The sequence below is a fragment of the Halichoeres trimaculatus genome, unplaced genomic scaffold, assembly GCF_033239565.1.
Source record: "Halichoeres trimaculatus isolate MK-OKI-2021-1 unplaced genomic scaffold, fHalTri1.1 fHalTri1_scaffold_12, whole genome shotgun sequence".
In the NCBI taxonomy this organism is placed as follows: domain Eukaryota; kingdom Metazoa; phylum Chordata; class Actinopteri; order Labriformes; family Labridae; genus Halichoeres; species Halichoeres trimaculatus.
In genome coordinates, this window is record NW_027437190.1 from 22763266 (window position 1) to 22784576 (window position 21311).

The following is a 21311-nucleotide window of genomic DNA, read 5'->3' on the forward strand; positions in this document are numbered from 1 at the left end:
TTCCTAGAGTCAGAGTTTAACACCTTTTTTAGAACTGTAGCTAATGATTTACCTGAGGAATAGTAATGAGACAAACTCCTGTGAAGATTCAGTTTTTCTTGAACAAAATCAGTCTGTAATCCAGCAGACATAACAGCCACAACATATTTTCTTAAAAAAAAAAAAAAAAAAAAAAATCAAAGAACTTCCTCTTTGGATACATGACAGTCTTTTCCCTGCTCCTGGGACGGGATGAACATGCTGTCAATCTCTGCACTTCTCTCCTCCTCAGAAAGATGAATACTGGAAGAGGATGTGGGGTGAAAGACGGGACAGTCTCCCCTGTTCTCTTCCTCGCTGCAACTTCTCTCAACTGTCTTCACAGTTTCAATGGTTGGACCAACTTGGCCAGTAAAATGATTGAGCAGGCTCACGATGACCGTCCCTGGGTTGTGGACATGGACTGGCCCTACAAAGACAAAGAAAGTAGAGTGCTGTTAGTGAAATGTTTTATTGACCTGTTTAGTTTTAGATATGAACAATTAAAGCTCATTTTATACCCATTACAGTAACACAGTTGTGATTGTAACATCTTTATTTTCTTGTCGACCTCAAAAAGTCAGTCAGACATATTACATGAAAGTCTGATTTTATTCAGGAGTACCCAGATTAGTTGCTGAAAGGGGCGATGGCTGCTGCTTTGTATGGAATGAGTCTCTCGGGGGCTGAAGAGTTGGCTCCTTTGGTTTGTGAGAAACGACTCTGCCTCCCTGAAACAGGAAATCCTGAGTGTCAGGCAAACAGTAGCACAGAGGTTTATGATGAAATGAATGTTTAAGTATGCTGCTTACCTCAATGCAGAGCTTTGACATAGCTGAAAGTGCATTTGAAATAAAAGAGTGTCATAAATCAGTCTCTTTACATGTGCACATAATGAATCAAAATGTATTTAAAAATTGGTCACCATTTGTTGTCTGAAAGCCACTAAACATTTCACATCAACCATTTCAAAAAGGCTCCCAGTTAACATTGTTTCTTATGTGATCAACTTTTGATACAGAAAACTGACCTCAATTCAAATCCCACCTCACCTTGTTTATAACAAGACTCATCTCCACGGCAAAGAACAAAGAGCAGGATCACGAGGAACAAGAATCCCACGACAAAAACTGGACACAAGATAGCTGCCAGGTAACTCTTCGTCTTCTCTTTAAGAAGTACACAAGAAAAGAAGTTCAGAGCAACGCTAGCAGCTCTAAGGCTCATAGGATTTTAGCTTGTGCCAAAAAGTGCTAGCATTCAGGAGTGAAGCAGGTAATAAATGATGAGGTTTGGCATTTTATTTTAACTTGTTAGCATGCTAACATTTAACAGCTTCACCAGTATGTTCTATTTTGATTAAACACCATGGCAGTCAAGGACACAGGAGTCTTTTGCAGCTCTTCTAAGCTGTTACTGAAATGCAAAATAGCTTTAAGCTAATTGCTAATGTATTCTCTGTGACTGGAACACCACTATGCTCAAATGTCACAAGATTTAACTCTGTTTGTCTATGAGTGTCTGTAATTACTGATGAAATAATTTTATCATAGATATTACAACAGGTATGCAGACACATTCAAGTGGAAGCTACATCACTCATAATAAAGCTAGTGAGTTAATGAAAACAAAAAGTCTAGTTGCTTGAGTATCTACTTGAGACTGTTAGCAATAGCAACACCTGAAGGTCTAGTGTTAGCACAACTATTTCAAAAGCAGGCCGTTCATAGCCTGGTTAACAACAACAAAGAAGTTGAGTAAGAGTTTCCAGCATGGCGTCCATTATCATTGAGCTTCAAAATGTCTCTCCAGAAACCAGCGGATAATGTCACAGAGACCATGTTAGTGTTATACACATTTTATAGTCATGTTCAAGGCAGATTCTGTGGAAATCCAGAGTCATAAAGATACTATTTGTTGGTTGATAATTTCCTAGTATTTGCGATAATAAACCAGGATCATCCTCTGAGCACCATGAAATAGGCACCAAAATCCAACACAACCACCCAACATTTATCCGAATATTTATCCAAATGCTAAAAATCTAAATCAAAATTTGAGAAAAATTAAGTCATTGTCAATATGTTTTATCTTCTGCGGACAATGAATGTTTGTAAAAACATTATTCCCCCTGGCATCATCTTGAGATCATTGGTACTTCTGGAATTTTAATTGATCAGTTTGTCTCCAAAAACAGTCATCCAAACCAAAACATTAAATAATAAAACAAATAAGATTGTATACACATACTCCTCTCATGTATTTGTTGTATGAACTCACCTGTTTTAAGATGTGTGCCATTCCCTTGCGTGCCTTGGATAATGACTGCTGCTTCTTAAGATCAAAAACATTCAGGAAAAAATCATGGCAGAATTAGTGAAAGAACATCCTACAATATGAGACAAAAAGCATAAGAAACGTTACATTTGTTTCGTACTACTGGTAGATTATCTCAAACCATGTCTTGCATAAAAATTGCACTTTTTGAAATGACTTCACTTAGAATTTTCTGTTTTTAATGCTTAATCTGTTTGCGTAGATCTGAATTTAGAATCATTCTTCTCTCTCTGGGAGGAATATCTTGTTTATAGTCCAGGGGTGAAGGGGCTGACCTGCATTCATAAGCATCCGGTCAAGGACCTTTGTTGCATCCCCTCATTTCCTGTCTCTTTACTGTCAACTTTCAAGAAAAGGCACACAGTGTCCAGCAGAGAACACTTGAAGTTTCAGCACCAGCTTTTTGGATACACAGTTTTCAGCTTTTAAAACGAGGTGGACTTCACCACCACAAGAAAAAATATCTAGTCACTATCTTACTTGATGTTAATTATACCTCAGCGAATCTCTGCGGTTTCATTTTTCATATCACTGGTGGTTAGTGATGTAAAAGGAAGTAATAATTATTTTAAAAAGGGAGCATTTTATCTTACAACTTCTTCATGCAGAAATAATTGCATGGTCAGCAACTGAAATCAACTGTAGAAACTCAAATATAAGTGTGTGTATTACTTCTATTTTTTGAAAAGTATTAGTGAATAAAAGCAGATTTTTTTTGGTCCATAGGTTTTGCTCCAAATTTCCTAGTAAGATGTTTATCTGGGCCAGCTTTATTATTTTAGGGAGTCTATTTTTTGATGAGTAATTAGACAGATACACTTGCTAAGATCTGATTTTGTGTAGTGTTTACACTGTAGTATTATCATTTAAAGTGGCTTTATAGTTTTAACAGCTTAATAGAAAAAAAGTGTACAAGAGTTCAGACCATAGCACATGTGATGTGAAATAACCAATAACATTTAAGAATAACCACTGATGTCATTATGTCAGTCAGTAAAAACCTTTGAGGTTTATTTGATTTGTAACGACGCCCTCTGTTGGTAGAGGTCTCTTAATATGACAAAATAGAAATGCTTCACAGCTCAGTATTTACCAGTGGAAGTTGCTTCCTTGTCCCTGACACAGTATCTGCAGTTTGTTGAGTACGTGACCTTTTCACTGCAGCTGTAACCGTTGTCACAGGTACACTTCAGATCTGATGTGCTGGTGCAGTTCTGCACCACCTTTAGGTTATAATCTGCGACAGTGGAAAGTATCATTTCAGATTTTAGGGACTTTAATGCACAAAGATGTTGTTATCAGATATGCAAATGAAGTGAGACAAGTAGTTTTCAAGTTCATCATAGTTGATAGGTCAGTGGTATCAATTTAGACCTAACAGTAATGGAGACAACTATTCACCAGGTGGAAATGACTCATAGTTTCTTTACCTGGTTTGCAGTCCCCGTAGCAACGATGGCAGTTACCTTCTCTGTTCCACTTAGCTGTATAACTTCCTGGAGGACAAGGCACACAGACTGTGCAAGACTTCTGATACTCACCTGCCAGAACAGAGAGACAAAAACAAGAGCAGTCGGATGATAAGCAGGGCAAAGAGAGCGCATACTGATAAAGGATGTGGTCATACTGCGGAGAGTCAGCGTACTGTGTCATTTTTCGTCAAGACAGACAGAGGATATGTGCAGAAGTTAAAGAAAAAACTATAGAAGGATGTCTCAGAACATCACAGTAATTTCCAGATTTTATAAACAACTGTTGCTTCACTTTTAAAATAGTGAGTCACATAATGGAGAAGAGAAAGTGAACTGGTAAAAAAAAAAAAAAACAGGAGAGTATGCCAAGAGTAGTTTCCTTACCTGGAGGGCACAGGGTACAGTTTCTGCCCTGGCTTACATACCAGGTTGGCCCTGCCTGTTAAGACAAACATCATCAAATGTACTAACCCACTAAATGGTGAGCAGACTTTGTCATAGTTTTTATCAATTCCTTAAAAACTTTTCCTGAAAAGCACCATATTTTTTGGAAAACATTTAAACACTGTTTAAGCTCATCAAAGGAAGGGAGTTTGTATTTACCTGCAGGGAGATGGGTACCAACAGTACAGAGAACAACAAGACAATCAGAAAACATTGCATCCTGTGGAGCAACAGTAAGAATACCTTGTTAAAACAGAGTGACTGTAGCTTGTTTTTCATACCACAGAGTAGCAGCATTTTAAACTATCTGTAGTAAAGTCTGGCAATAAAAAATAAACACATACTAAACACAAACACATAAAAAAATCTTACCTTCAAACTGATGTGTCTTCTGTTCTTTCTTTTGTTTTAGTAACTTCCTTAAGGTGTGTTTGTCTGTCCTCCTCCCTCTGCTCTCTCTCCCTCTACCCGACATCTGTGTCACTATTTCCTCACCTGCATACATCTTCCTTTCTTCCTGTCTCCTCCGCCCACAGAGCTCTACCAGTATGCTCTGTTTACATGTTCTGCTCATCAGCAATCTACTGTTTCTGCATCAGAGCCTCGTCACTTTCCGAGCATACTGTGAGGTCTGGCCTGCTAAGGACCAATCAGAGAACCGCCAATGCTGTTAACTTACGCAAACATGACGGTAGAGAAGATTTCAGGCAATGACAGTTTATAATCTTGAGTTCAATCTCAGGCTATTTTTCTTTTTAGGTTATTTTTCTTTTTCATATAATAACTGCTAGAGGAAAACCAATGGAAGCTAAACGTGTATTTGTGTTAAGAATTAACCAATCAAACAATCCAACAGGAATGAAATAGATAAAAACACTGACTTGAGTCAAACGCTTGTGTTCCAAATGAAATCAAGAATGAAACTGATCCAAAAAAAAAAAAAAAAATCAAAGGAATACATAAAGCAGAATTTCATTGTTTCTTTCTTACCACGTTGTAAGTGCATGACTGTATTTGTTTCAAGTACCTTGCTCTGTTGCAGCCAAGGTTATAATAGTTTTGGATTTGTCATTATAGTTTAGTTTTAGTTAGTTTTGAATCTTTTTTCCATTACAGTTTAGTTTTACTAACTTCCTTAAGGTTAGTTTTAGAGCAGGCATTCTAGTTTTTATTTATTTTTGATTTTTGCAACAAGGCTTAGTTTTAGTTTAGTTTTAGTTTTAGTTTAGTTTCAGTTTAGTTTCAGTTTAGTTTTAGTTTGTTCATACCCTGTTAATCAGGTGCAGGATTGAAAAAGGTCAGAGTAAATATTTTGTAATACTGTTTATTTTCCAGTCCAACATAGTGCTCACTGCTCAGTTCATGCTGATACTGAACTGTTGGCTGCTGCCTTCATCACAAAAAAATAATATAAACTTAATATGAAAAATATATACATCAATTATATAATAAATAATGTTAATCTAAATCACATTAAAAAATATAAACAAAAACTATATAAAACAATATAATATGAGCTTAAATCTTTAGAAACTTGGACTTAAACAAGAAAGACAGACTCACATGCGATTAAACTATTACAGATGATCTGATTCATTGCTCTATTACGTTTTGTGGCAGCACAGTGCACAGCCAGTCAGTGTAGTAGACAAGCACGTCCCAGTACGTCGCTATGATGGTGCCGCACGGCACTGACAACTGCCTAAAACTGTCTAAAATTGGTTGGGAAAATGTGTCGGATTAATTTAAATCCTTAAGGCTATTAATATTGTCAGAAACTAAAACTAAGGGCATTTTCTCTATAATTTTAGTTAGTTACAGTTAGTTTTGAGAACACAAGATACAGTTTTAGTTTACTTATAGTTTTTGTTTTCTTTTCTAGTTTTTTTTTAGTTTGAGTTAACTGCATTGTATTTTAAATTATAGTTTTCGTTTTTAGTTTCATTTTAGTTAACAATTATAACCTTGGTTGCAGCTTGTCAATTGCCTCCTCTTACATTTGCACAGATCAAGCTAAATATGCTTACCCAGCAAATTCCTAAATTGAATGACGTGATGTCATTGTGGTGTGTCCTGCCATTTTTGTAAACGCAAGTGAGTGGTTAGTAAAGTTTTTCAGTGGTTCAGATATTTTTGGCAAATTTATAGATAAAGGGACACAGCCAAAACGACATGGAAACCTGTTTTATCACACTTAACTTTCACAGTGTTGCAGTTAGCATACTGTTAGCCTCAAAGCATTACCACTTTAGTCAGTGGTCTGCTACCTTTATTATCAAAGGAACCATTTTGCCTCGTGTCACCTGGATTAAAGCCAGTCCAAAGCCACAAAATTGACTTAATTTTTACAATAAAGACAATATGGTGTTGAAAAAACCCATCCTTGGTCAAAATATGTTGAATTAAATTGTGGAACAACAAGGATACTCAAATTTCATAGCATATATTGATAATGTCACTCAACTTATCATTTTTTGTTTGCTAATTTCTTGCTTCATATCAAGTATGTATATTTAGTCAGCACATTGGCAGTTAATTGAATCCACCCACACAGAGTAAAAATTGCTATTTTTTTTCCATATTTGACTTTTTGTTGATTTACTTATCTTACCAGGGGTGTGAAAATTGAGGTACGCTACAGGTAGAAGGAAAGTTGGTGGTCTGCTAATGTTGTAGGAGGTGAAAGAGAGAAGTGGCAGGCTTGGTTGCAAGATGTGATGCATATTTAGTTCAACAAAATGTTTTATTTATTATGAATCTTGTTAATCATCAATACCATCTGTAAGAAAAATAATAAGATTCTTTATTTCAGTAAAAAAAAAAAAAGATTAGAGCTACAGGGAGCTATTGCAAATGAGTCAAAGAGCTGGATGAGGAGCCAGAGTCAGGTTGCAGACCAGCCTATGTCATAATTTCAATTTTTCAGTAAAAGAAAAATAATAACGTATTTCTATTTCTTTATTTTTGTTGATATCTACAATATTATATTTATACCATATATAATTACTATTGCTTACTTATTTATTTTAACTGACTTATAAACTTATTCTATGAGGCACACAAAATAATAATCACAATGTGTATAATGTATGACTTTGACAAGCAAGGCCTCTTGCATTTGAAGACTTCTGGCTTCCATGATGATGTTGACATGAGCTCATTCTAAATTTTATTTTTGACAATCTTTCAGCAGTTCATCTCCTCTGGCAGATGCAACTTGGTCAGAATGTCGAGCAGCTGACAGGTGCAAACCAAGCACATGGCAGGAGCCTCTGATTGATTATGATTTTAATGAGGGGGCTGAGCAGGACTTGCTAGCTGCAAACCAAACATGCAAAAGTCTGACAGGAACAAGCTCTGAAAATAACTCTGACCCAACAGAGGTCGGAAGTTTCAGATGGTTTGAGATGAAAAAAACTTCACACCTCTTTGTTAAGAGCATGACAGTGCCAGTAGCTACATGGCTAACTCAACCCTGTTAGTAACGGAAGTCCCAACAAGGTGTCACAGTAAAGCTGTTTCTCAGTGTGTGCCTACAGCCATGGAGCTTGTCTGCTATGGTGACCGGATTTTACGCCTTCTTTCAGTCTCTTTTTCCCATCTGCTGCTCTTTTCATGATTACTTTGTTATTTTTGAATTAGCATCAGTTCAGATAAGACAGTCCATTCCTACTAATTGAATTGGCTGAACACTTATGCACTTATCGGCTACTGTGCCATCTGACCCCACAAACCCCTCTCAGAGTACATCTACCTATTACATCAATACTTTAAAAATTCCTAACCCCGAATAAACCCATAAGAAGCACAAATACGATCCCTAATACAGAGGAGTGTGTGCATTGCTGCTTTGAAAGGCTTGTATTTTAACCCTCAGGGCATTTAAACGGGCCTCTTGCTGTATTTTTCACTGATCGACCCTTTAATTAGAAAAAATCACACACAATCTTTTTCTCAGTTGCATCTTTAATTCTTTCAGTCTCTCTTTAAACATGGCATATCGCAGCTCCACAGTTAAGCATCATTTAGACTAAATGACTGTCTTTTTGTTTAAAGCTGCAGAGTCACACATCTGAATTTCTGTTCTAATTACATTGCTTGAATTTCCCCTCGGGGATAAATAAAGTATTTTCTATTCTATTCTGTTCTATCTGAGGCACCTGAGATCAATGCTCAAGACGATGGTCAAATTTTTAGGACACACTAATTAAATTACATATTTTGATGGGAGATGCGTAAACATCCCTTTTGTTTTAAACTGCTGTCGTTTTAATTCCAGTTCAGAATTTGAATAATTTCTCATTTATCTCAGGTGTGTGACCCTTGATATTGTTTTGCAGCCTTTAAACACATTTAGACTCAAAGCTATATTTCCTTTACACATATTATCAAAGCCATCATACAGTCATTTTGCTAAAGCATTTGCATTTCAGTAGTTTTCAGTTTTTTAGACTGGAGTCATTTTTAAATTGACTTTCATTTGGCAGCGACATACAGTCATAAAAGAGAAGTACCACTGGGAATCAAGTCAAATGTCACAGGTTAACATCATCAAAATTTTTTCAAGGATTGTATCCAAAGACAGATCATTCAGGATTTTTTGTTTAATCAATCATATCAGTTTTTGTACTTGCATCTTTTTCTTTATGTCGTGTAATTGCCGAAGTAAAAGTCCTCTTAAAAACGCTCACTATACAGACAAAACACTCAGAAACATACACACTGGCACATGCATACAAAGAGACTCACTCAGTGCATGAAAGTAAACCTACACAAAGAAAAAAGTTGTGTTTATCCCCTCACACAGGTTATCTCTGCCATCCTCCTTCTCTATCGAACAGTAGCAATTAGCATTCAGCTAACTCCGACACATGCACGAGTAGAAGCGTCAAATCTGATGTATTACTGTTTCTGTCACTGAAAGAAGTGGAGATGTGGATTGCAATGGAAGCAGAAGAAATACATTTCAACTGCTACGACCGGCGTGAAGAAACTGCAGGCAGGATTATATTAGACATCAGTGATAAATGAGCACTGAGAGCAGGGGTCTTCCCTGAAAGAGATGATTTCCAACAGTATGCTAATACGTTTCACTACAGAGTGTCTGAGTTACAGTTCATAGTTCAATGTGCCACAGGAAGCATAAATAAAGTAAAAATGAGGTATGTGTTGGTGTGAATTTATTATCCTAGCGCCCCACCTTCAGTATGTGAAAGATGGAGAAATATCATTTTCTATTTTCAGCGAGTCAACTTCGTTTTTGACATGTTTATAATAGTGCTGATTTGTTTCATTTACATTTTTGCTTAGCTCTTCCTTTCTATGTGCAAACTTTTACAGGCTCAAAACTATTTGAATTATATACATCAAGCACCTTTGTGAAAAGCTGCTTCAGCAGCAGCTATATCAAGTTTTTTTTTACACACAGCAGTTTCCTGTTGATTTCTACAGTCTGACCATTTTAGTTTGGCACGCAAAGGTTGCCCTACTTTTGCTCTAGGACAACTTTTTCTTTGTCCTGTACTATCTTTGAAGTCATTCTGCTCAGCCATGCAGCTCTATTCGATTCACGGGCTCTGACTGTAGATGGACCATTTCTGCCGAAAATGAAACTAAATTAGACATCTTTGTGACATTTGGCTGTCAGTGCATGATGTTTTTCCGTACTTTTAAATGACAGAAGAGAAAAATAAAAGAGACAATGCTGACCCCAGATCAGATTTAAAAGGGACAGATAGACATTTAACACCACAACATGGAGACTTTGGCTACATTAAAAACTAAAAACAAACCTGCATCCGTCTGAAAAAAAAACTTGTTCTCTGTAGTCATCCCAAAATGTTTCTTTACACTTTTTTGAAAGCATCACTTTATTTAATTCCAAATATGAGTTATCTTGTCTGCAATGCTTAAAACGTTTCAGTTTGATTACATACTCTGATTTTTTTTATTTTTTCCAAACTGCATCAAATCTTTGCAAACGAATTTCTCTTGACAATATGAGTTGTTTGGGGGCATTTATTCATAGATCTGACATAATTTTTTTTGAAGTGAAGTGTAAAATTCAAGTGTGTTCAGGATGCTTTCACCCAAATATTTACAGAGACTGAATGTTTTGTCACAGCGGGAAAATCCATCCATCCCTGATAGATAAAGATCGAGATCATTTCAAGATTTATTTTGTGCACACATACACATACCATCAGAGTCATATGACTAAATGTGTGCACTCTTAGAGACTAATTTAATAATAAACCCACAGCTTTAAAACTGAAAAGTATAAAATACTGACATCTTATAAAAAGTTAGACACAAGCTCATCATCTTAGCCAAAGTCTCCAATAAAACAAATGAAGCCGCTCAAACTTTCACCAGGACATCCTGTGGTACAGTTCTGTTTGTTAACAGGGTCAAATAAGATTCTGATACTTGCTTAATTAGCTTTAAATGCCCAAGTCATCAAACCGCAATGTGCCACCTCACTACATGACAATAAATCAGGGCACTGACTCATGATAAATTCAGAATATGCAGCCCTCTGAATTCTCACAGATTAGTCCTTTAAAAGCAGTGCTATCCTAACTATCGCGGTCGAACATAAGATGTCGAGGCCCTTCTACAAGCAGACCTCTCCCCTCTGCAGGGCAGTGACATCAGCACGCAGCAGTGCAGACAAAAACCTATCTCTGATGTAGTCACAGTTTCAAAGCTCAAAGTCTCCTCAGACAAAGCTGATTTACAAGGACTGCACGAAAAGAAACCATGAGACATGATAAATGAAGAGGACAGTATGTAAACATGGTGTTGCCATAATTACAGGTGTGTATTGCATTTAATGATACTTGAGCTGGATGTAGTGGAGGTCATTTAACCACGGCCCCTGATGCAGGAGGGAGAAAGTGTCAAGATCTCCCAGTGCTGGGTGGAGAGGCTGAAGAGTTGTCGCTCTCTCTCTGACTGCTGTCGTCAGCAGAAGCAGGCGCTGCAGAGTTACTGTGAGGAGAAAAAACACATACAGGAAAAAACAGACTTTCAAAAGGCAACTCACTCTTCAGAGCTACTCTAGCTTTCTTTTTCATATTTTGAGAAATAAACACAAACACTTGATTAAACACACTCTTGAAAAAAGAATAATTCCCAGAGGAAAGTCTCATGCAGTGTATATGCTTTAGGTCTGAATAACAATTTATGTAGGTGGTAGACTTTTAATAACATGCTGTCACATGTTTTATGGTCCACTGGTTGAGCTCAGTTGGTAGAGCAGGTGACCCATGTGCAAAGGTAATCAATCCTCCTAAGGTGCTTTTCAACAGCAGAAACTTGTCCTAGGAACTTTTTGAAGAACTTTCCTTTGCAGGAACCACAAATTTAGTTCTTGGGAAACTGAACTTTTCAAAGATCCCGAAACTTTGGAGGGCAGGACTTCAAGATAATCTAATTTCTATCATAAAGCAGGTCCTAAATTTACAAACCTTGTTATAAACCTCGTTTTAGGTGTTAGAACATTATCAAAAGTTGGTTTTGTTATTTTTTGGAAACAATCTTGTTTACAGAGGCCAGCTGAGCAGAGAAGCAGACAGGTAGAAGCATAAAAGGGAGATCACACAAGCGCAACCACTTCCTGTACCCTGAAGTTATTACATTATTTGATTTTTACAGCTCACCTGCTGATACATAAAAGATGACAACTTTTTATCCTTGAATTCAGCAAAGAATCAAATAAGGAGCAGTGCAAATGAATCATTCATGTCATATGCCTAGTTAGTATGATATTCACAAGACTTTAGGCCACAGCTGATAACAGTCAAAAATAGGGATGCATGGCATATCGGTATCAATATCTGCATCGGCAACATTGGTCATTTTTAAACATATCGGTATCGGCCGATATGGTATCGGTATCGGCCAACATTTGCTCATTAGCTGCAGGCATTTTCAGAGCATCTTGAACAATCTTTCAAGACCTAAATAATATTGTTCTCTGTGACCATGTAAACACCAAAACCACCTAAGAAGAGTGTACTTTCTTCTTTTATGTCTCCTTTCCTGTTTTTGATCCAGAAAACAGACTAAATGTACTTCTTTGATCATGTTCATCCTGGGCGCTCCATCCTTTAATCCTCCCATTGGTCATCTTTTCTCACGATTGCGCCACTCTTCCTCTCTGAACTACCTCAACGCATCATCTCAGACTATTTTTTTTTGTTCTTGTTTTTTTTACCAGTATAGGTATTGGTAAATATTGGTTATCAGCCATATCAACAATATTAATACTGGTATCGGCCTAAATTTCCATATAGGTGTAGTTCCAGGAGAGAATGATTGTGAGCATATGTTACCCGTCTCCACTCTGTGTGATGAGTCTCCTGCAGGTCTCCATCTGAACATCCAGGCCTCTCTTCATCGAGCACATCTCCATGTACTCATGCAGATGTCTGTTCATGTCGCTCTTTGCTGTGGCCAGCTCCAGCTTGAGTAGGAAAACAATCATACCGTCACAGCTAGTTCCAATGTTAAATCACAAACTCTGAACACGTTAAAATCAGACAAACTATGAGCCACTTTATGCAGAGTCACCATGTGAATTATCTTCAGTTTTCAAAGAAAGCTGAAACGGACAGAGATGTAGGAGCAGGAAAATATTTCATATATTTCTACTTATAAAAAACAGGAAGTGTCTGACCTCAATCTGGTCAATGGTCTCCTGGTATTCCTTCTCTCGGGACTTGAACAGACATTCTGTGTCATTAATCACCTTTTCCAGACAGTCCTCCTGAGGGAGAAAAAAAGAAAGAAGAGAGATATTTAGAGGATAAGGGAAAACGTGTCATAAAATATCAAAACACTGTGCTAATTAACAAACAATCAGACACAAGGGGAACTTGTCTGACTGTGAAAAACACAGCTGGTCTAATGCTCCATACAGCTCAGATTTCACTGACTCATGCAGCTTGTTCCTCAGGAGGACGGCCGGCTGATTGAAAACAAATACCTACATGGATTTCTTGGAACAAACACACTCTATACCAGCACAGGGTAGACACTGCAAATGATGTACACAGTGTGTGTGAGTGTGTGTATATGTGTGTGTGTGTTGCTTTGTCCTGATACAGCCCTGCCTTGGGAAAGCAGTCAAGGTCACCCAGAGATTTGGATGAATAATCCCCCGAGACAAAACTTAATCCACTATCATTTTAGGCAGCATCTCTAAGCATCAAATTCCTGACGTCAGAATTTCCCTTAAAAACTGTTAAAACTAATTTCATACAGCGCAACTTTCTCATTTTACCATTCAAAGATGTAACACCAGTGTGAAGTATCTGTTACACAGGGTCTGTCACTGAAAAAACAGCTGAAAGGAGATGATGGTTTCACATCTTCACCTCTCACAATTTACAAGCTGTTTCTAGGTAACTTGGATTTGTGAGAACTGAACCCTTAAAGCAGAACTAATAAAATCTGAAGTGATATGAATCTAACCACATCAAATAGTCCTTTACCTCAAACAAAACTGAAAATTTTCTTTGGCTTTGAATATTTCCATACACAGTTAGGATAAAAGAGCACAGCTCAACAAAAAGACGATCTGTAGCTCTAGTCTATCTTTTTGACACAATGTTGATTTATTTCTCTGTAACATTATTTGTCAAATCTGAGTTCACATTAGAGCATTAGCTACAGGAATCATCTTCTGAAAAGTTGTATAAAGAGAGCAGTCTGTGTGGTTTGACTGAAATAAGTCATGTGACCACGGCCTACCTCTCCTGGTGGGTGAGTGGGGTCCGGAGGCAGAGCACATCCTGGAAAGTCCTCCCAAAGGAGCAGCGTCTCTTCAGTCTCCTCCCATGCAAGACTGTCGCAATCATCTTCAAACTCACATTCACGCCTTAGCAAAAATATTTAGGCAGAATTAGTGGATGTAAAGGACACAAAATGATGTTCGTTATATCTCAAAGTCAAAATACTCACAGCTGGTTCAGCATCCTCTGCATCTCCTCGTTGATCTGATTGGCTGATGAGCCACAGTGCTCCTCTTCTTTGTTCCCGCCTCCATCACTCTCAGAGGTGCTGACAGGTTCGTCACACTCACTTCCGTTGAAGGACAGAGGAGTTTGTTTCCGGCGGCAGTTTAAGGAAGTTTGATTGTTTGGAACCTACAGAGACATTAGTGGGACTTAAATCACTACCATCATTTAACTGCAGAAGTTTTGTCGAAAGGTAGATTAAACAAAACAAAGATAGACACATTAACTGGTTGGTTGTTTTCTTAGTACCTGATACATCTGGATCACATCCTCACAATTCCTCTGCTGAGCTACATCACAGAGACGAGCAGTTATATCGATCCTGCGGCAGATGTCCATGTCCACCTTCATGGCCTTCTCTTGGATCTTACTGTCCAACTCTGACAAGTTCTGCAGAGAGTAAGCCCAATGGGGGGGGGGGAGAAATACTCAAACCTGCTGCTCTCCAAAAGAACAAAATACCACTGACTTAAAAACGAACAGACATTTGTCTTTTATTCATAAAAACAACTCTCGGTTGTTTTCAACAAGCAAAAATAACATAATGAATTTTAAAAGGTTATGTAAACAGTGGAGTTTCAAAGAGATGTGAGTTTACATGTGTGGCCAGTTTGGTCTCGAAATGAAGAGTGTGTGACTGTGCTTACGTTGCTCATGAGGCCTTTGAAGAGAACCAGCTCAGCCTTCAGCTGCTGCACTCTGAGAGCCAGCTCGTCCTGACAGCCTTCACTCTCCTGCAGGTCCTGCACACATGAGGACAAGTCATGAAGAACTTATCTGGGAATGTGTACCTTTTACATTCCAAACGATATGATGCCGATATCCGGTACCTGGCAATTGGTACTGGTACTCCACGGTACCAATTTTCAGTACTTTTGTGTGTGTTTCTGTGGTAATAAATGTTAATTTGTTTGATAATAAAATTTCAAAGTTTTTTAATTTAACATATTTATTCTTCAATATGTAAAATTACAATGCTGTGTTCATGTCCAGCATGGAAAATTGCCTACTCTTCCACTGCCTTAGTCACAAGGTTGCGTTTAGGTACCTAAACATGATACCGTTTGATTTTACGTAAATGGGTGCTCTGTACTACAAACAGAATTTGGTCTGTACCCATAAAAGTACTGAGAGTACCTATCCCTAAACTTATCATGTGCCAGCATACCCACATAGGCGTACTAGAAACATCACAGTTCTCTTTATGGGGCATTACTGCATGCAGAGGTCATCCACAGAAAATTGAGTTTGAAAGTTGGATGTCCTGAAAGCATAATGAGCTCAGTCTGCGTCTAATGAACAGTAAACTCCCTTCTCCTCATGTCGACTTATTCATATGACCTACAATACTGGTCAGGCATCTGAAGCTTTGATGTTTGGCTGCTTGTGGTGTCACAACAAAGTACAGATTCCTGGCAATGGTTCACATGCGTTCCTACATCATGTGCACACACTTACCTACCACACACACACACACACACACACACACATACACACACAGGCACGCACACACACACAGAGGAAATCAACTAACCACAGGGCCTGCAAAGACACAGCTGCAAGAAGCCAAAATACAGCAACTAACCTGACAGTAGCTGACAGAGGCAAACAGTTCAAAGCTTTACATGATCACAATGGACAATGCTTAGCTTTAGCATCCCTGTGTTTTAATTTTTTGATAGTTAGCAAGGAGGTAAGTGTAAAAACTAATCATTGATGAGTGCAAGATGGAGACCTGAGTCAAAGAGTACAAATGGCTACATTACACTGAATTATTGGTCTTCTTACACACAAACACATACTCACACACAGGTGACTGAACCTTACCTCTTGTAGGTCTGCAATTTTCTGCTGCAGATCCATCCTCATTGTGTACTCTTCTTCCCATCTAAAAAGCACAGACACAGGCAGAAATTGTTCATCCATCAAGGTAAACACTCATGGTAACAGCCATTGCTAATGAAAGAATACTCTTTACTCAGCTGTTCATGTCTCTTCTGGACATACTTAGAGGCATGCAGAGTATGAGCTGACCCATGACTCCACTACTTAAGTGCATCTGTCTTACCACACTATCCCTCTCTGACAAACAGATTCCTTAAGGCGTAAAACATCAACTGAGGCTACCACGCAGACACCAATACAGTCGAACAGTGACAGTGTTTCCTAAACAAAGCCTACTATACCTGCTAAATTCATATAAATAGAAACAGTAGTAGGGGAGTTTAAAATGATGAGCACTTGACATGTAAAATGTTTGATAAAGCCTCGGAGAATTGTTTAGATACATTCTGAGGTCAAACTTTAGAATGATCTTAAACCTCAGTTGACATTGCAGTATGGCTTCCATTTAACACCACTGTATCTGCAATAAGCTGGGATCAGCAGATTTGTAAGTTTAGCTCTGCTGCTGAAAACAGCTGCTTTTCTTCTAATGTCAGTAATGTGTAGAAAAAAGTAGCGGTCATATTCTAAAATATCGAGATGTGTTATTACTTTAATTTGTCAACTTTGTACAATCAAAAATGTCTAATATGGGGTGCCAATGCGGTCTTGCAGAGCCCCATGAGAGAGAGTGTAGCCTGCAAGCCATTGACCCAAGTTTGAGTCCAACCCAGGGCCCCTTTCTTGCACCCCCTCCACCCACTCTCGCCTGTTTCCTGCTCTATCCACTATCCTGTTCCCTTTAAATATAAAGGCAAAAAGCCTGAAAACAAAACTTTAAAAATGTATTTCTTGCTATTTCCACAAATTCTGTTGCACACAACAACCACAAATCTTTTTTTCATCTTTGCCCTCCGATTGGTACAGTTCATCTTGTACTAAATGGAAAAACCTCATATGTTATTAGTCTGTTTTTTTTTTTGTAACTGCAGAAACACAGCTGCATAAGCTGGTAAACTCTGAACTAATTCTAAATTATCAAAACAGAAAAAAGTTATACTAGTTTAAACATTGTACCAATATTATGTTACATATCCTCTAAGTACCAAACACTGTACCTTTAAAAGGTTCTGCTTTTTACCACTGGTGGTGCTATGGAGATGCTTTTTTCCAACTCTAAAGATAATTTTTGATTTTTTTTTAATCATGAAAATACAACATCCATTTTAACCAAGAAAATCTGGAAGTGTTTGGTTTTTGTTTTCATATATAAAGGAAGGAATGAGGGAAATGGTTTGCAGTCAGGTGCAAAATTTGCATTTCATGTATGTAAATGATAATCAATGAAGTTAACTTAGATGAAATCTGACACAAGTGCCAAAAACACTCATGTGAATTGGGTGTGTGACTGATTTGCTTATTCACCCACTAGTAATTACTTATTTGGTGATTTGTGTGGCTCAATTGATTGACCCATGAATCTGAACTTCAATAAATTTAAAAGCCTCGAGTTTAAAACACATCCAGTATGATGCCTCAGATAAATTCACACATGTCCCAAGGGAAAATGCACTAACTACTGAGTGTGTGGCCTCTTTTATAAATACTGTTACAGATGCAAAATTCTGCGGCACATCTCAACCTTTGGGGAATACTAAATTCGAGGGAAACTGAGTCATGAAACAGGAGTTGTTGTTGTCGTAGTGAATGCTTGTTTGATCAGTAAGGTGACAGCATGCAGGAGGCAGAGATGCCAAACCCACATCCAGCAGTTACAGCTTGCAGTGCATGCTGCATTGCAGATAAAGTGTGCAGAGTGGAGAGGGGGGATGCACAGTGAGGAAGAGGAGAGGCAGGAGGGAGCTGAGGAGGGTGAGAGGAAGTTTGATGAATGGTGTTTACATGAGAAGCATGGTGGGAGAAGAGGACTGACTGATGAACAAGAAGAGTGAGAGAAGAAAGAAAAAGAACAATTTGTCCTTGATTTAAAAAAAAATCAAAGAAGTCAGATGAGTAAAACAGACAGAGGGCTAAAGCTCTGACAAAGAAGCAAAATATAATAAAGCTTTAGGTTGCATAGATTCACAATAGAAAATGACCATAGGGGGGATTTTGCTGAGGGGAAAAGGCTGTTGTCATCCTGAGGTAAAGTGATATCTACAGGAAATTCAAAGAGCTGAGAAACAGCCTGATACCTTAAAGATGGCTGATCATAGAGGCAAGATCACTGAGAGGGGAGAAAACATGTCACACTCTGTGATTTGCAGTTTGAAAAACAAAAAAATTTACTTTCTGCACAAGAGGTCAGCAGATCATTTCCTCTCAAGTTCCTGGACAATGAAACCACGTGTCTGATGTAACACACATGGGCAGTTAGAGCTGTCCTTGTCCCCTCATTCACAAAGACGCCTCTATCCTATGCTCAGGATCCGCTCCTTAGTGAGGACTGCATGGCTGCTCATTTGGAAATAATGTGAGGGAATTCAGTACTGAATGAGCTGGAACCTGAGGGCTACTGTAGTTCACCTTGGACAGAGAGTACTGAATGCACATGTCATAAAGACCTGGAATTAATCACAAAATGTACAAAATTTGGGTTATTTCTCTAAAAATTTACAGGGAAAATATGCCCTAAAACTTAAAAGCTCAAACTGTGCTTTAATGTCCAAGCCTGACCCCCTAAACGCATTACTGTATTATATTATTATTACTCTTCTTGAGTAATTAATCCATCATGATGTCTATTACCTGTGAAAAATGCCAAATCACAAATTCCAGGTGCACTACTATCCTTTCACACCTTGTTTTCACATGATAGTAAATAACTTCTATCATGACACAGAGCTAAATTCAAACTTTCTGAGAGGATCCAAAAAATTGTGATTATGTGTGAATGATGATTTTAGCTTTGAGTCCAATAATGTCCTTAACGTTCTTATTTACCTACAAAGTGAATCACAGCACTTGTAATGAAGGGACAACACTGACAGGCCCTGGACTCAAAGCTACATCTTTCATTTTAAGTTGTCTAGTATTAGAAAATAAAGAGCAGATTTTATCACACCTGTAAATAAAAGCCTTTACAGCTGAGTTTTAACCTTAACTGTCCCTGCAACACTTTGACCTTCATTCTTTTATATTTTTAGCCAGTGATGTGTTGATTGTTGAGGTGTATATCTAGCTGCAGCACCTGCCTCTGTGATTAGACATGGAGTGAGTGAATGCATGGTCAGGCGGTGGGTGATTGATGCTGAGGATTTGTGCTGACACTGCTTGTGCATGAGACAGCTGGTCTGCAACAGCTTTACTATCTCAGACAGTACACAGCACATACAGCTACAGGCAAAATAAAAGAGTTTACCTGCGTTTATACTCGTCCCGTTCTCTCTTCACCTTGGCCAAGACATTATACAGCGCTCTTATCTCAGGGGTGATGGTGTCAATCTGGACCCCAACTCCATCAGGGTGCACCCAGGACACTCCAGGGCTTGTTAGACGCTCTGTGCTGGGGCCGAACTTGCGAGTGTGGTTGTAGGACCAGATGGTTCCTGGAAGAAACCTTGGCGGAGGGTTAGTAGATCTTTCCTGACCTGTACTGGCATTAGTGACACTTCTTGAGCCAGAGCCAGGAGAGTCCACACAGGGAGAGGCCTGGCTGATGGTGATAACTGGGTTGCCAGAGGTGTTGGTTTGGGTTGAATTTGAGCTTTCGGAGGCTGTGGATTGGAAGGTGGTTGTGAGAGCTGGTGGGAACAGTGTTGTAGGCCTCCTGGCTGAGTTGTTGGTGTTGTGGAAGGGGAGGGAGCCAGGCCTAAGGGGGATAGTCCCAACAAATCCGGTCTGCACACCTGCCTCTTGTGTATGCGTCCTGCCATCACAGCACCCACCTTGACAGCCTTTGTTGGCATCCAGCGCCTGTTGCAGCTGTTTCTCTAAAATCTTGTTTCTGCGCTCTAATTCGTGCACTTTTGCCAAAAAACATCTGAATCTCAGGTTGAGAGTTTTGAGGACGCTGATGTTGGATCCCAAGTCGTTTCTCAGAGCCATGGCGGCAGGGGGATGTGGCACAGTGTGGTGCTCGAAGTGGCCGCTGTGGTTGTGGTGGAGGTAAGGAGAAGCCTGTGAGGGTGCGGTGAAGTCAGGCCCAAGCTGATCAGGGCCTGGGCTGGGCTGCTCACCAAGGAAAAAGGATGCTGGGTCAGGTCCACCGAAAACGGCGTCGGGCAGAAGGCCTGAAGGAGAGTCTGGATGTCCGGAGGCGAGGCTCTGCTGGGGGTGCTGTTGGAGATGCGTATTGGCCCCCAACAAAGGATTCATGCTATGGTATGGAAAACTAAAGCGCTGCAAATCTGGCATGAACACGGACGGTGATGATCTTTCTATAGCTGAATACAAAGACTAGATAAATGACCAAACGAACCAGAACGACGGGCGCACGAAACGCCAGTATTTACCTGGTTATGTAACCGAGCCAAAATAAGAATCTTATCCCCAAGGCTGAGAAGTCTTAACGTCGGATGATAGATCAGAGTTCCCTAGGCTTCCTTAAGAACACATCCACAAACGAGTCCAAGCAGCCTGCAAAGAAGCAATGCGGCAACACAAGACGTACAACTCTGCAAGATGCCTTTGCAAAGTAAACGCAATGAAACGGGGAAAAGGCGCAGGGAGTGGATGGAAAAGGTCGAAATTTAGTGTCACCGCGTCACTTGGAGTTCTGGCAACAAGATGTGACCGCAGGCAGAGAAAGTGCTGCGGGATTGGAGGACCACAGCTACCGTAAGTACTCGACAAAGGCGGCGCTGAGCATTTAACTGTTTACGTTCCGTGAAATATTAAATACATCAATGAACAGGTTTTCCTTGTGTTCTAGCCGTTTTTTCGATAAAAAATGCAAATTGGTACTACATTCTGATGACACTTTTTAGATATTTTATAACGTTTCATGTAGAGGAGAAAAATAACAAGAATAAGTTAAAAGCTAGCATAAAACAAACTGTTGGCATTGTTCTCAGCGGGTCACATAGCAAATGTGACCATAGAAAAGCTAGCTTAATATCGTCAAATATGTTAGAATTTCATGTTAGACGTGTGATATGCATTTTTAAGTATTTTATGTGTAATAAAATCA

At 38.9% G+C, this 21311-nt stretch overlaps 2 protein-coding genes across 2 annotated transcripts; both read right to left on the minus strand.

Moving 5' to 3' along the window:
- Positions 1–174: 174 nt before the first annotated feature.
- Positions 175–3842, minus strand: LOC141801265 (uncharacterized). The gene is made up of 7 exons (XM_074684244.1): positions 3786–3842; positions 3449–3592; positions 2299–2352; positions 1071–1187; positions 831–853; positions 644–749; positions 175–448 (listed from the first exon to the last, which is right to left on the minus strand). The coding sequence occupies exons 5-7, from the start codon at positions 849–851 to the stop codon at positions 177–179; spliced, it is 399 nt and encodes a 132-aa protein (XP_074540345.1). The 5' UTR covers positions 852–853; positions 1071–1187; positions 2299–2352; positions 3449–3592; positions 3786–3842; the 3' UTR covers positions 175–176.
- A 4387-nt stretch (positions 3843–8229) lies between these two features.
- Positions 8230–20923, minus strand: iffo1b (intermediate filament family orphan 1b). Its single transcript, XM_074683919.1, has 9 exons — positions 19542–20923; positions 16124–16184; positions 14944–15039; positions 14546–14686; positions 14241–14425; positions 14031–14157; positions 12955–13044; positions 12611–12741; positions 8230–11264 (listed from the first exon to the last, which is right to left on the minus strand). The coding sequence occupies exons 1-9, from the start codon at positions 20534–20536 to the stop codon at positions 11174–11176; spliced, it is 1917 nt and encodes a 638-aa protein (XP_074540020.1). The 5' UTR covers positions 20537–20923; the 3' UTR covers positions 8230–11173.
- Between the last annotated feature and the right edge of the window lie 388 nt (positions 20924–21311).

Coding starts and splice junctions, on each gene's coding strand:
- LOC141801265 (XM_074684244.1), bottom strand. CDS start 851: ATGTCAAAGCTCTGCATTGAG. Junction 750..830: donor TGTCAAAGCTCTGCATTGAG/GTAAGCAGCATA, acceptor TTCCTGTTTCAG/GGAGGCAGAGTCGTTTCTCA. Junction 449..643: donor CCTTTCAGCAACTAATCTGG/GTACTCCTGAAT, acceptor TTGTCTTTGTAG/GGCCAGTCCATGTCCACAAC.
- iffo1b (XM_074683919.1), bottom strand. CDS start 20,536: ATGCCAGATTTGCAGCGCTTTAGTTTTCCATACCATAGCATGAATCCT. Junction 14,687..14,943: donor TCAAAGGCCTCATGAGCAAC/GTAAGCACAGTC, acceptor TACTCTCTGCAG/AACTTGTCAGAGTTGGACAG. Junction 14,158..14,240: donor CAGAGGATGCTGAACCAGCT/GTGAGTATTTTG, acceptor ATTTTTGCTAAG/GCGTGAATGTGAGTTTGAAG.